This window comes from Mesitornis unicolor, unplaced genomic scaffold (genome assembly GCF_000695765.1).
Source record: "Mesitornis unicolor isolate BGI_N332 unplaced genomic scaffold, ASM69576v1 scaffold47274, whole genome shotgun sequence".
NCBI classification, from domain to species: Eukaryota; Metazoa; Chordata; class Aves; order Mesitornithiformes; family Mesitornithidae; genus Mesitornis; species Mesitornis unicolor.
In genome coordinates, this window is record NW_010183066.1 from 15692 (window position 1) to 29485 (window position 13794).

Consider the following 13794-nt stretch of genomic DNA (forward strand, 5'->3'; position numbering starts at 1 on the left):
TTAATAATTTTACAAATTCTTCATAAAAAATATATCTCTGTACAAAAAGTTCTTTTGCACCTACTTCATGTCACAGCAGCATGTAGTGAAATGGCAGAATGAAATACTGGGAATGAAAATTAGATTGACTTGATCATAATGCCAGTGTTCTTCCCCAGACCCCCACCCTCACCCTCCCAGCTTTTTTTTTTCTTTTAAAACAGCTTTTCTTTGTTTACAAAATATTTTACACAAGAAAAAAATTATTGCAGCTAGCCTGGAGAAAGGCAAGATGTGTGATAGAAGCAGCAGTTTTTAACAGCTTTGAAGCACATAACCTTTTTTTAAAAAAAATATATAGCATGTATTATTAGCCCGTCATAATGATATGGTCAACACTGGGGGAAAAGCCTTCTGCATATATCTCAGAAAGCAGATTTCCTGGCTGCCATTACCTGGCCACTGCACAACATTTTAAGTCTTGTTCTGATGAAGCACCATATATAAGTGCATGTATACACAGCCCTGTAAAATAACTTCAGGAGAAAGAGATCCAAACTGAATAGAAGACTCAAACATAGCACAGAAGGACAGGGATTTGAAGGATGTGGATAGAACTAAGAGAGCTTTCCTTTACTTGAGTTCTAGTCTGAAGCTCCTATTTAATCAATACTCCAAACAAACATCTTTGGATAATTTGTCCTCGTACCCCAATTTTGAGTGTCCCTGATCGAAGAACTGTCACTCAAGATAAACACTCCTTGCATAATCTTCCCAAAATGAGCCAATGAATAAAGGATTCATAGGCTCTTTAACACAAAAAGCCCCAAATAATTTAACTATGTTCCTTTCCGAGACCTATCCTCCAACACACAGCTTGGTGGTCATGAGACCACTCACTGAAGAACACACTGTAAGGGCAGGAGTAGAAAACATCAATAATAGCTAAATATCTAGAATTTTGCACTTTTTTCAATACTCCATTTTTTTTCTGCCATTGCCACTACAGAAAGACTTCCAAAGCAGTAACATTTATTTTGAACACCTGTCAAACACTTCAATCACACAACAGCTTTCCTCCCTGGCCCATTGTTCCTGTGGAAGGTATTTGCAGAGGGACTTCCTTTACATGGGGGAGGATCAGGACAACAACTTTGATCTGATGACTTTGTTCTTTCTCAGGAAATGTGAAGGGTTCTGAGATGTGACAGATAAATGAAACTTACTGCACAAAACCTCAGAAACAAACAAAAAGAAAGCCAAACTACTAACAAAATGAACAAGGAACTGACTGGAAAGGATTATTTATTAATTTTTCTTCAGAGTTTCTTGCTCATATGAAGAATATAACAGCTGGAGGCCCTACAATACTATATTATATTGCTGGTATTTTTCATCCAACAGATGTAGAGTGGTTAAGCTGACCAAGGGTTACCTTTGAAATTTTCTTTGCATTCTGCAACATTAGCTGAAAAATCTGTTATTTGGCTTATATTACCTTTTTTTTTGTGTGTATAACAGCCAGATCTAGACACATATGGAGTTCAGAACCATTTTTCTACAGTTTTGGATAGCATCTGGACATTAGGACAGTTTGAAATTCAGAAAACTTAACCAAAACAACAAAAAACAATCCTGAATTTTCAAGAAAAGCAAAGCAACTTTCCTGGTTTCTGAGCTCGAAGTGTATGACTAGAATCAGATTTTGCTTCACTGTTTCCTGTAATTTCATAATTTTGAAACTCAATTCAATTACTTTGCCCAATAGCATCATTTATCTGTTTGTTTTCATTCAATAACACCTCTAATTTTAAACAAATGTTAACAATTTACTCAACCATTCATATTTACAAATCTCAAACTTTGTCAAACTGTGTAAGTACAAAAGCAGTAAGCAGAGTGCTTAAAATGTGAAAAGAAACAGAAAGCAAAGATAGATGAATAGTTATCTTTGTTCAAAGTAGAAACTGAATGACAGCTTGTTATAGACAATTTGCTCTGGGTTTACATATGCTACTGTAATGTAATTTAGAGCAATGTAACATCAGAAAATGATGTCATACTACAGGAAAAAGATGGAAAAAATCCAAAAGGGAAGACTGTATTATGAGCACAGGCTCACGGACTTTATGAGATATCTAAAATAAATTACTATTCACATTTGTACATGGCAAGCAGCAATAGCTGCTAACCCCCCTGCTGTTAAATAGTATGATACTGACAATGATAATTGATGACTGATTTCAGAAGAAAACAACACTGGCAATGGAAAGTTCTTAGAAATGGGCTCTTGTTCTGGCTGAAAGTCTCCACTGAATTGTAATCATGTTTACAAAGAAATTTAGTCAAAAATTGACAAAAGAAATATTGTCCTCTATAGCACAAGATTTTAACTGGTGCTAAGCATGGGGCTCATAATTTAATATTCCAACTACATTTATTGTGGAATGTTTTGCTTGGCAGAGTAAGTGAATGTCTATATACAATGGACAGTGTGTAGAAACCCTGTATATTTTTATCAGTATTTTACTCAGTCATCCATAACACTCTAGTGCAAAAAAATTGTGCATTAACATTTTGCAATATAATGGTTGATTGGAAAATTGGTAAACTGCCCTATGTATGAGATACACTGCAAATTTCTTTAATTTTAGTAAGATTTCAATGGTAAAGCATTTGCAGGTGTATGCAACCCCAAGGAAGGTCGTCTTCTCCTTCAAGAGAGCTTTATTTCTTCAGAGTATTCCACGGCATAATCTGTGGTGCTATCATTTGTCACAGTATTCAAAGGATTTATCCAAGTGCCCAGAAGAATGCATTGAAAGGCATCCAGCCACATACAAATATGAAAGTCTGAGGCATTAAATATGACAAATTGGCATGACTTGGCAGTCTTCCTCAAAGTGTGCCTTGATTTGAAGCAGATGCAGCCAGGCATTTTGATCCAACTTTAAGATGAAAAAATATTCTTTGTCTGATCCCCAGAAGACTGACACGTTTTTACCAAAAAATTTAGCTGCATGTAGGCTGACAGAAGATGTTAACGATTACAGCAGCGAAGCCAAGAGAAGAAGGGAAACTGGTATATGGCACCAAAGGAATTACTGCTTGTCCATCAGAGGTATGGCTATGAATCAGTCATATTGGGCACTGAAGGCTATACCACTGTACAAACTGTGTTCAGAGTCGTATCAAACCTCACAGCCTTTGCCTCTGTGGGTTTTAAGTTTGTATCATACATGGGATTTTCAAACGAAGCCTGTCCATTACTGTTTTCATGTCCAGCATACCCATTGTACTGTACTTTTGGTCTTGTTCTGGGAAAAAAAGACAGGAAATTATAATCAGTAGCTATTAAAAATAAATATTCTACAATTATTGCAAGTTTTATCTATAATATTTCCATGCTGTCTATGCAGGTTGCATGATTCTGTCTAAAAGTGATAAAAAGAGGCCATAAAAGATGTTTCAGGGACTTTAACAAAAATCTGTCTGGTAGTTATTTTTCACAGCATGAAGAGAAGAAAACAAATTCCTAATGAGAAAACTGATGCTATAAAGTGCAGAAGAAATGTAGGCAAAATATAGGTGTGCATTTTTCATTATAACAATGTCAAAAGAATGAAAACTTCATAGCTTGTTGTTAGTGCCAAAATTGGCAGTCAGAAGTAAAGCAACATACAACAAAAGTACAAAAAAATAAAGTTGGAACTGAAAACACGTAGAATATTTTCTATCAGTAGTAACAATTATGATCTTTTCTCATGACGTTTTCAGGTTTAGATTGCTATTCTGACCATAAAAGAATCCTTACACAGAGTGAAAATACTTATTGTAGCTTTATTAAATTAACACCTTAAAAATTTCCAAATATACACATCTTTTTCTTTCTAAAGTATTGATAATAATGTAAAAAATACAGTAGCATCTTTATTTGGTGAATTTAATTTGATCAGCATATGCTAATTAACTTTCCTGGAGATCTGGGATTTTACCCACACTAATTTTTACAGTATACCTAGGAACGCAACTGGACCATCTGTGCAAATGTTCCAATGAAGATCAACACAAATTGTTAACTTAAAAGACAGGAAAATGGAGTAGATGACTAGGTGTGCATAGAAAGATGAGACTGAGTGACTCCTAATTCAACCTTTCGATAACATCTTGGATTTCAGATGAGATAAACACCCATAGAGTTTATTGACTTACATGTTTTCAAGCAGAGGTAGAGGGAATGGTTTAGTAACTTGCTGCTATCAGCTGCTTGTTAACATTCCAGAGGAAGTTAGCATTGTATCATTGAAGTGCTATAACAGGTCTCCTGGGTGCTACCAAATCTAAGTCAGTGCAAAGTCAGCCAGCATTGCTTCAGTCAGGTAACACTTGCACAGACATAGAAAGTGTCCAGAATATGTTGCACTGCTAGTGGTAGTAACCTTCAGGTAATGGTCAGTAATTTCAGTTACTTCAGACAGATCTGCTTACCTCCATATATACTACCAGCAATAAACACTACTAAATACCTTGACATACATTTTATATGTCCAAACATATGTAATCAGATTGACCAAATCCTAGCTAATATTCATGAATTTTGACATTTGAATATCAGAAGATACTAAGAATTGTCTTTCAGTAACCACTTGTCTACTTTGGGTATTGATTTACCACAGTGAAGAACATACCAGCATTTCAAGGATGTTCACATTTTTATGCAAAGTTCTGCTAGAACTTAAGTCAATAATTAAATGAAAATTTAAACAGAATTGTGCAGACTTTCTGATATATCCAGTAAACTTATATCCTATTGTATTATATTTTACTACTTTAACTTTAAATCTCTTTGCATCCAAAAGTATCTAAATGAATATATAAAGGAGGTTCAGCATATAGTTTCATGTGTGTAATTAAATAAGAGCAAGAAAAACAACAAAGGCATGCAAAATATAGATACATGGTGCTTAATAAATGTAAAACAATTTAGAAAAATATCACATGATAAAGCTTCAGAAAAGGGTTCCTGAAAATCAAACTCTCTTTTAGAAAATGATTCTGTTTTGGATAGCAGATAGGGAAATCTATCACTGGAAAGATGTCAGTAATGGAAACTGACAATCTACAAATAATTCTGTTACTCATAAATATGTATTTTCCTGTGTATTTTAATTTCAGAGGTAACAAAACATGCTTAGAAACCTTAACTAGCAGCTTTCTTAAGTGTAAGTAATTAAATATATTTTAATTTTGTTCAGAAAGACTGAGATACTGTCTTCATTCCTGAAGCAATCCCTGTCTGTCAGATAAAAGGTACATAAACTGTGTAAAAAAAAAAAGGTTTAACAATGCACGTTTTAATTAGATTATATTATTCTGACATAGCACAGCAGAAACATCCATAAAATTGTCACCTAAGATGACCTTGAAATTCTGTGATATAGAGACCATCTAGGGGCATAACTACTACCGCATCATTGTGAAAATTTCATGTTGTTATTCTGGTTGTTAGGGTAATTCAAGAAAGTCCCTTCAAAAGTCACAGATTCTGTTCTGTTTCTGTTGGAAGATGTTTTGTTTTGAAGTGTGTAAAGGTGACCTAGAGTTACTTTATATCAGTAATCAACTTGTTAATTTTCTGATAACAATGTGACACTGACAATAACTCCTCTAAAAACTGTGGTTTAATTGAAGAAATTATTCAGAAACGTAAAAAGGTAAGAATATTATCTGAAAGATTAAGTTATGAGTAACATCTTTTTCAAGTACCTAATGCATTTAAACTAGATTAAGGTAGGCAGTACTGCAATGCTGCACCAGCAGCAACATAAACATTGAGAATACAGCTGTTTGTCTGAAGACTAAGTTTTATCTCTCTTAAGTATATATATAATTTCTACCAAATAGAAAACAGAATATCCACTGTTCATGCAGGACATAACAAGCTTCATAGAATAAACCACAAAATGTACCCCTATGTCACAACACAGTTTTATTTTATTTGTTTTTTAGTTTGTCTCTTATTTCTAAGAGTAAAGTGACAGCAATGTTCCTTTTATGTTCAATCTCTTCACCTGATCTGAATGCCTGTGCTTTCATGCTGCTATTTAGGGTCTCCCTCAATGCAGAACAGGAGCTATCTGAGAGTGTAAATATGTAGGCATCAGAAAAGCATCTTACAATAACAGGTTCTGAGACAAGCATTCAAAGTTCTTCCTGAGCAGTTTTTTCAACAAAATACTCTATTACATTTCAGGACATGTATAATTTTAACTTGAATTCACAAGTTCAAACCTCACTGCAATTTCTTTTTCCCAAATCATCTAATGCTGAGGTAGGTAGACAGTCCAGTCCATCACAGGGCAATGGTGGACATAATCTTGTCTATGTGATTTCTTACAATCACAAATACTCTTGGTATCATGGTTACACAACAATTTTAAAAGCATATTAGTAAAAATTAGCATTTCTGTTAAACACCATTTTGTAAACTCCATATAACACAAGGAGGTCAGAGAGCATTGTAGCTCAATATAAAAATTAATAGTTCCAGAAGACTCTAGTCAAATAGCTCTCAGAATGAACAAAGGTTCAAAAGTTACATAGATATAAGCTTTTAAATCAAATTTCAGACAAGATGGTTTGATTTATCCTATTATCTAATGAACTGTAAAAGTTTCATACAATCTGAAGTGATGCCCATTATAGTGGTATCTACTAGCTTATTCAGCATGTACTATAAGTAGTCTCATTATGGGCTGTTCCTTCATGGGATTTATGGATTTTTCAGCTGGTATAATTAATACTCATAAGCATTTAGAAAGAAGCAGCATACATTCAATTTTATAAAGCATTAAAATGAAAGAATAAAACACGTGAACTGAGATTTCAATCTGGTTCAGCCTAATGAACTAGAAAGGTTTATAGGTCTTTGCTCCTTAACACAGTGACTCATTTTTCAAACTGTTCACCATTAAGAATAGCCCTGTCCTGAACCCCTTCGTGGGAATACTTAAAAATATTTGTCTTTCAAAAGTAAAGATATTCTTGAAAGCTTTAACATTGTGTTCTTTAGTTACACTTACCTATCAAAATATAAGCAAAAAGCTTATTAAGTTACTTAACAAACAACATTTACAATACCTGTGTTTGTAGAGGTAAAATGCAAACCCTGATAATATTAGAGCAAAGAATGGTACCAGGATGGCAGCTGCAACAGAACTGCTGTTTGTACCATAATAGTGATTTGAAAGGTCTGTGTCTGCACTTAAAGGACCTGAAATGAAACAAAAAGGACAGAAATAAGACTTCCAGGGTTTCCTTTTCACAGTTCTCTTTTTATGCAAGAATGAAAGAAAATGGTATCTTGACAAAATAATTATATTTTAAAGCATGAAATAAATAGTGCACAGTATCACAGTATAAATTTTGTTAATATCACTTAATAATGTATCAGTAACTACCAAAATTATTTGAAAACAGTATTCAGCATGAAAATAATTATGAACTACACCTCTCATGAGTCATAATTTAATAAAATTAAGCCTTTTAACTTCTTTAAAAAATTGTTGATACTGCAAAAAGAATTCTATGCTTGCAGCCTTAATATTCAGCTGAGAAGCAACAAACAATGATACCAAATCAGACATGAAGAAGGATGAGAGGACTGAGGTAACTGCAATAAACCACAGTGGTTCTGCTCAGTTTGATAGCACTCCTAAGGCTGTGCACTTGTGTGCATGTACTGCTTCTCAACCTGCTTTTAGGGGTGAGACATGAGCATGTTTTAGAAGCTCTAGCAGCTGTGTTTGCACTGGGATTAAACTGAGGTGCAGACAATGCAGAAGTGGTCACCTGTGTCATGGCCTTCCTGGGTTCCTGTTGTGGAGGAGCAAATAACTAGAACTGTAAGGCATTTTGTGGAACCCATTTTTCCATCAGTATAAGGGAAGATATTGCTAAATTGGTTAAAGATGTGGCCAACTTGCCAATTCAAATTGTGAAGTATGAAAAATAATTTAATGGTAAAAAATAAAGAAAATTTTAATAGAAAAAAAAATACTTTAGGAGACAACTCCATGTTACCAGTTTGAACTCATCACTCTTCAGAGAGCAATATATAGATCCTATCAAAGGAGGAGAGACCACAACAGAGGGAAAGTACAGTGAGGATGGGGCTGGGACAGATATCTGGGCTTGCTATTCTGAGATATTTGTCTGAACACTCAAGGTGTAAAAGGCCTTTTGACATAAGTTTATATATTTGTACTATATTGCACTGGTACTGGACATTCTCCAATCAATCTAAATTATAGACAGATAGAATCAAGTAGTTGCCACAGTCAAAAAAGTTTAAGAAATGTTAATTTAAATGGTCCTTTGAATTTTTTGTTGATTAAAAGTGATATTAGTTTAAAATTTGCATGCAGTTATCACTGTCTTCATCATTTACTGTCACAATCTCCAGCTGTTTTTCCAATTATTTGGAGTAATTAATAAAATATATGGTAATGACTGTATTCAGTTCATGAGAGCAAAAAACAGGAATTAATATTATGACTCTTGAACTTCTAACCAAGTACCGAAGCCAACAGAAATATGTATGGTCAATAAACTCTTAATTTATATCTCAAAGCTGTTATCAAGGCACATATGATAGACACATTTTAATGTATAAGTAGCAGAAAAAATATAAAATATCTAATCAGAATGCATCTAAAAATAGTAGTTTGAAATTCATAATAAGCAATTTTTCGTATGATTTTTTTAAAAATTAAATATTTTTTGTGCAACTGAACATTTAAAACTAGGTGTAAACTTATATTTGCATAATTTCTTCTTAAACTGTCTCAGATAACTGACTCACATTTAATACTTAGTACTCAAAACTCCCACAGGAGATAACTGAATATTTTATATCTCTACAGCTTTTAAAGTACCATATTTAGAGTAACCAAACTTAAAATTTTTAACTGAAGTTTCTAACCTGTAATTGGCATTGGAGAAGAGTTGACTAGGTTTGGACTGTGTATTGGGTGTGTTTTTCATTAGGGAAGAGAAACTTTGCTGCAATTCTGGATAATTTGTATTATATTAATGTATGAGACTCAATATAACTTCAACACAGTCTGGTCTATTTATTACAATCATTTTCAGAGCTGTTTGTGAGTTTGTGATTAAACATATCCTGATGTGAACTTTGTATTTCTTCTGACAACATTATCATGATGAGAAATGGGAAAGCCTGTTGTGCTGCTGTAGTTTAGGTATTGATTGCTACCAGAGCTAAAACTAGAAAAATGGAACTATCTGCATGCTAATAGGAAAGGAAAAAAAAGAAAAAAGTAGTCTGGTTTACTCATTTAAACAGCCATATTTTGTGACTGAGAAACATACTATTTAATAGACAGATAATCAGTAAGATTATAAATGTTTTCTAAAAAACATCTAGGTCAGATGAAGTTTGAATTCTGGTAACACATAGTGAAGTCTTTATTGTGCAAGCTTTGTACTTCTACCCTTTAGATGGTTACTGAGTTTTCTCCTTTCAAGAACCTGTGATGGCTGGAAATTTGCTGTTTCCTTTTAGCTGTAGGTTCTTCAAAAGAAAGCAAGCAATCAATAGAAAATCAGTGCACAGTTTCTGCATCAGTAGCAAGCTCTCTGCTGAGATATCAAAGCTGAAGACGAGAGGCTCTCAGCCTTGGAATGCATGTGCAAGCTGGACACTTCGGCTCCTTACTAGCCTTGGAAATGTACAATCTGAGCTCTCATAATGCAACTTTAAACAATGATAAAGACAATGTTTTTCACTACTGTAGAATATATCCTCTGGAGAATGCTGTAACTGTTGAATTGTCATTCTGCTTGTTCTTCATTTACCTCCATGAGTTATTCATTTCAGTGCTAGAACACATGGATTCAAATTTTATTAGGTAGCTGTCAAACCATGGATATCTTTTTTGTCCTAGCTTAAGAAAATAACCCACAAAAACATATACACCCCTCATACAAAACCAATAGAACCATACTCTTACTGGCTTAAGATATCAAAGGCTGCTAAAAAAGATGGATGTTTGAACAAAACTTGATGCTCTGCTTTTTACCATGTGCTTGTTAAAATCGGAAAGAAAAAGCAGCTGAGATATTATAGTGATAAGGGCTACACGAAAGTACAGGCAGACAAATAATCTGTCCCACATAAGAGTTTACCCTGAAGACTGAAATTGTATTCAGCTTCACTAATCGGCAGTTATTAGGCTGAGACTCTGAAGAGTAAGGTTTCCGCCCCTTGTGACTAAGCATAAATAGCAATTTGAGAGGTGGCCAAGATTAGCAAATCCAGAAGATAACCATTATTACAGCAGTTAATAGAGCAGAGAAATACAAGGGAGATTTGATACAACTTTAAAGGGGCATTGGGTACAGCACTGATGACGTTAACAAAACCAAGGCTTAATATATATATATATATGTAAAATATAGATACAGTCTGCTATATATATGTTGGCTAGGCTGTCTCCTCCTCCTAGTCCAGTACTTTGCTGTATATTTACTCTGCTTCAACCATTCTGCAGTAGTTCCAGGATCAGGAAACACAGATGTCCACACCTGGTATTTGCCAAAACTATTTAATGAGTAAATATTTTATGAGTAAGTGTCTTATTAGTTTTTACTAAAAAATATTTTATTAGTAAAATAACCAATTTTTCACCAGCTGCTGAAGCACTCAAATCCATAGCTGTAATATATACTTCAGTTACTCATTTCCTATTTTGGGCAGCAAAGTAGAATTCCATCCAAATACATATACATTCTAAAACCATCCACCAGCAACAAGCATTCTCTAAATGACATTCTTAAAATCAGTGTTGGTTTTGTCATTTTAATTTCCTATATGATTATGACTGCAATTTATACATTTGAGCAGAAAATGTCTCTGCATTGTATGACATTCCTGTTAGTTTCAAAAAGACATTCACAGAAAAGCAAGCATCTCTTCTTTAAAAGAGATTCTCTTTAAAAGCAACCTGTAGTCATCTTATTAGGTTGCTATACTAGAAAACATGAGATAGTAACACGTTAAACAGATTTAAATTGGGATTTGAATTACATATTTCAAATATGCATATTTCGCTATATTATTATAATAACAATGGCATGAAATAAACATGATTAATTCATCTAGATAGCCGTTTCATTTATTGAATTCACTCTTGCAAGACCCAAAAAGACTATAGAAGTTAAAGCTCTAGGAATGCATTTACCTTGTCTTTGGAGCATAAATTTTCCAAAGTCTTTTCCATGTATATCACCTTGAAAGGTAAAAACACCTCTTTCAAGCCCTGATGATACCTAGAATATGTTGAAACAGAAAAAAGATTTCTGAAACAAAGAAATAAGAATGTTACGTTCTTGGTTTTTATGACTTAGAGTAGATATTTGGAGTCCAGATTTTCACTTTTCTCCTTTAAATTATCAGTGAATTCTCTATGCTTATACAATATTTATAATTTTAAGTTTGAAGTGGTATTAAACAAAGTTTCAGAGCAACACCCGGAATGACTTTGAAATATCTGAGGTATATTACCGGATTTTAAAATTTTTCAACTGGCATACACATAATTAATTGGTACATAGATACAGAAGTCCACTGAATTCTCAAATTTTAAATTATTTTCCATAGAAAGCACCATGAGGCACAAAAGAGAACTGCAAAGATTAAAATAACTCTTTTTTTTCCAAGCTTAAATGTAATTTTATTACAGTGAACTATTTACCAAACCACAAAAAAGGATATTGCTAAAGGTAAAATTCCCACTCTCATCTAAGAAAACAAGACAAAAACATGGCAAAATATGCTGATTCACTCCACCTTCCTCTTAGTAAACTATACATTCTAATGAGAGTGTGGCAGGTAGAATTTTGTATACATATTTTTGAAAAGAAAATTAATGTGATCTCTACACTGACATCTAGAGTGCTATATTCCATATTTGCAACAGAAACGTTGGATAGAGTTATATAGGTGGCCTGGTTTGAGCTAAATAGAACTAATTTTCTATTTAGTGATTTTACTTTTCAGCTCAGTCTCTTCTAAGTGGCTGAAGTTGCTGAAACCAGCAGCATGTTTTTTCCAGTATGTGCTGCTAGAAACTGATAAGCTCAAGGCCAATTGTCTCACCATGGGTGCCGTGTCTGCACCTACAAGGGAGAAGTGGACCCAAAACTGACCAATTATGTATTCCATCCCACATATGTCATACTCGGTATAAAGCCGAGGGATCACGAGGGTCTCGACCCTTCTATCTTGGAGCCCTTCCATCTGTCTTGATCCTGCAATGGCCAAAGTCCAAGCAGAACCCTGCTAGTTCATCTGCCTCTGATCCTGATTTGTGTGTTCTGCATCCTGCTCCCACCTGCTGCTGAGTCCAGACTGGGACTTTCCCAGTGCCTGACTCCACAGAGCCTCTGGTGATGTAATCGTCATTGGGGGAAGGTGGTGGGAGGATTTTATACTGGTTTTGTATATATATTTGTACATATGTGTATACATTTCATTATTTTCCTATTTACACTATTATTCTGTAGTATTAGTATTATTGTTTTAATTAAATCTGTTAGTTTTATTTTCCAACCCATAAAGTCCCTCTCCCTTATTCTCTTTTCTCTTCCCTTTTGGGGAATGGAGAGGGGTTAATAGAGAGTGTTTGCCCAGGATTTAGTGGCCAGCCCAGCCCTAAACCAGGACAATAGGCAATCACAAATGACTTCCACTTTTAAACTCAGCAAGCTTTATCCATAGCAGTCTGGTTACTTACATAACCATCTAGCGCCCAGTTGTCGTTTTCAAACTTGCTTACAAAAATGTCACTAGGTCCTTTAATCTGAAAAACTTTCAAGAGCAAGTGGGCTTCTTCTTTCTTGTAAACACCTATTAAAATAAAGGAGGTAACAAATGCCTTTTAAACAATTTCTCAATGACTTTGTTCAAACATAATTTTAAAGCTTAGTATATTGTTTTAGAATGAAAATATTTTGTAGAAAACATTCTGTAATAGCAGAATTTAATAACCTGGAAAAAGCAAGATCTAAACTGCTGTAATCTTCTTTTTACTTAAGCACAAGATACAAAGATAGTTTTGTACTGTTTAATTTTATACATAATTGGGCAAGAATATTTGTCTTTTCATACAAGAATTCAATAATTCTGAATACAGACAGAAATCCTTGCCTGGAAGTTACCTGAATCAGAAAAAAATTGTATTTTACTCACATCCCAACAGTATATTGCTATAGTGAATATTGATACTGCCATGAATGAAAATTTGCTATTTGGCAGCCAACTACTGAAATTCTCTCTGAACTCTTGACCTTAAAATGTACTGATAGTTGATAATGCTCTTTTCAGATATAACTGTGATCAAAGGCTAAATCAGTACTTCGCAGTCAGATTTGCAGAAAAGAATGCACAATGTTGATTAAAATGTGTGCATAATTTACTGAGTTATTTATCTGTGCCTATTTTGTTGTCATTATCAAGACCACATTGTTTTAAAGCAGATATTAATCACTATCGAATAATAGAGCTTTTCAATAGTACAGTTCTTTAAAATTCTATATACACTTCATCTGCCACTTCAATATTACCTGTGAGTTCAACACATCAATACTGTTCAAAAGTCTGAGTTGAAAAACACCTACCTCAATATTTATTTGAAATGAAAGAGGAAAACAGACGGGTGACTGAATATAAATTGACTGAAATTTGTGCAGATCATTACATTAGGACCTTTCCTTTAGCAAAATAAGCAGAAA

The 13794-nt window shown here is 34.0% G+C and overlaps 1 protein-coding gene across 1 annotated transcript in view; it reads right to left on the reverse strand.

Moving 5' to 3' along the window:
• Nucleotides 1-3142: 3142 nt before the first annotated feature.
• LOC104540235 (CUB and sushi domain-containing protein 1-like) overlaps nt 3143-13794 on the reverse strand; it is a gene marked incomplete at both ends in the record, with an annotated part of 33623 nt that continues 22971 nt past the window's right edge. The window contains 4 exons of the mRNA XM_010183985.1: nt 3143-3296; nt 7120-7252; nt 11244-11331; nt 12798-12910. Coding sequence (XP_010182287.1) covers nt 3143-3296; nt 7120-7252; nt 11244-11331; nt 12798-12910 — 488 coding nt within the window. The remainder of the gene's footprint in view (nt 3297-7119; nt 7253-11243; nt 11332-12797; nt 12911-13794) is intronic.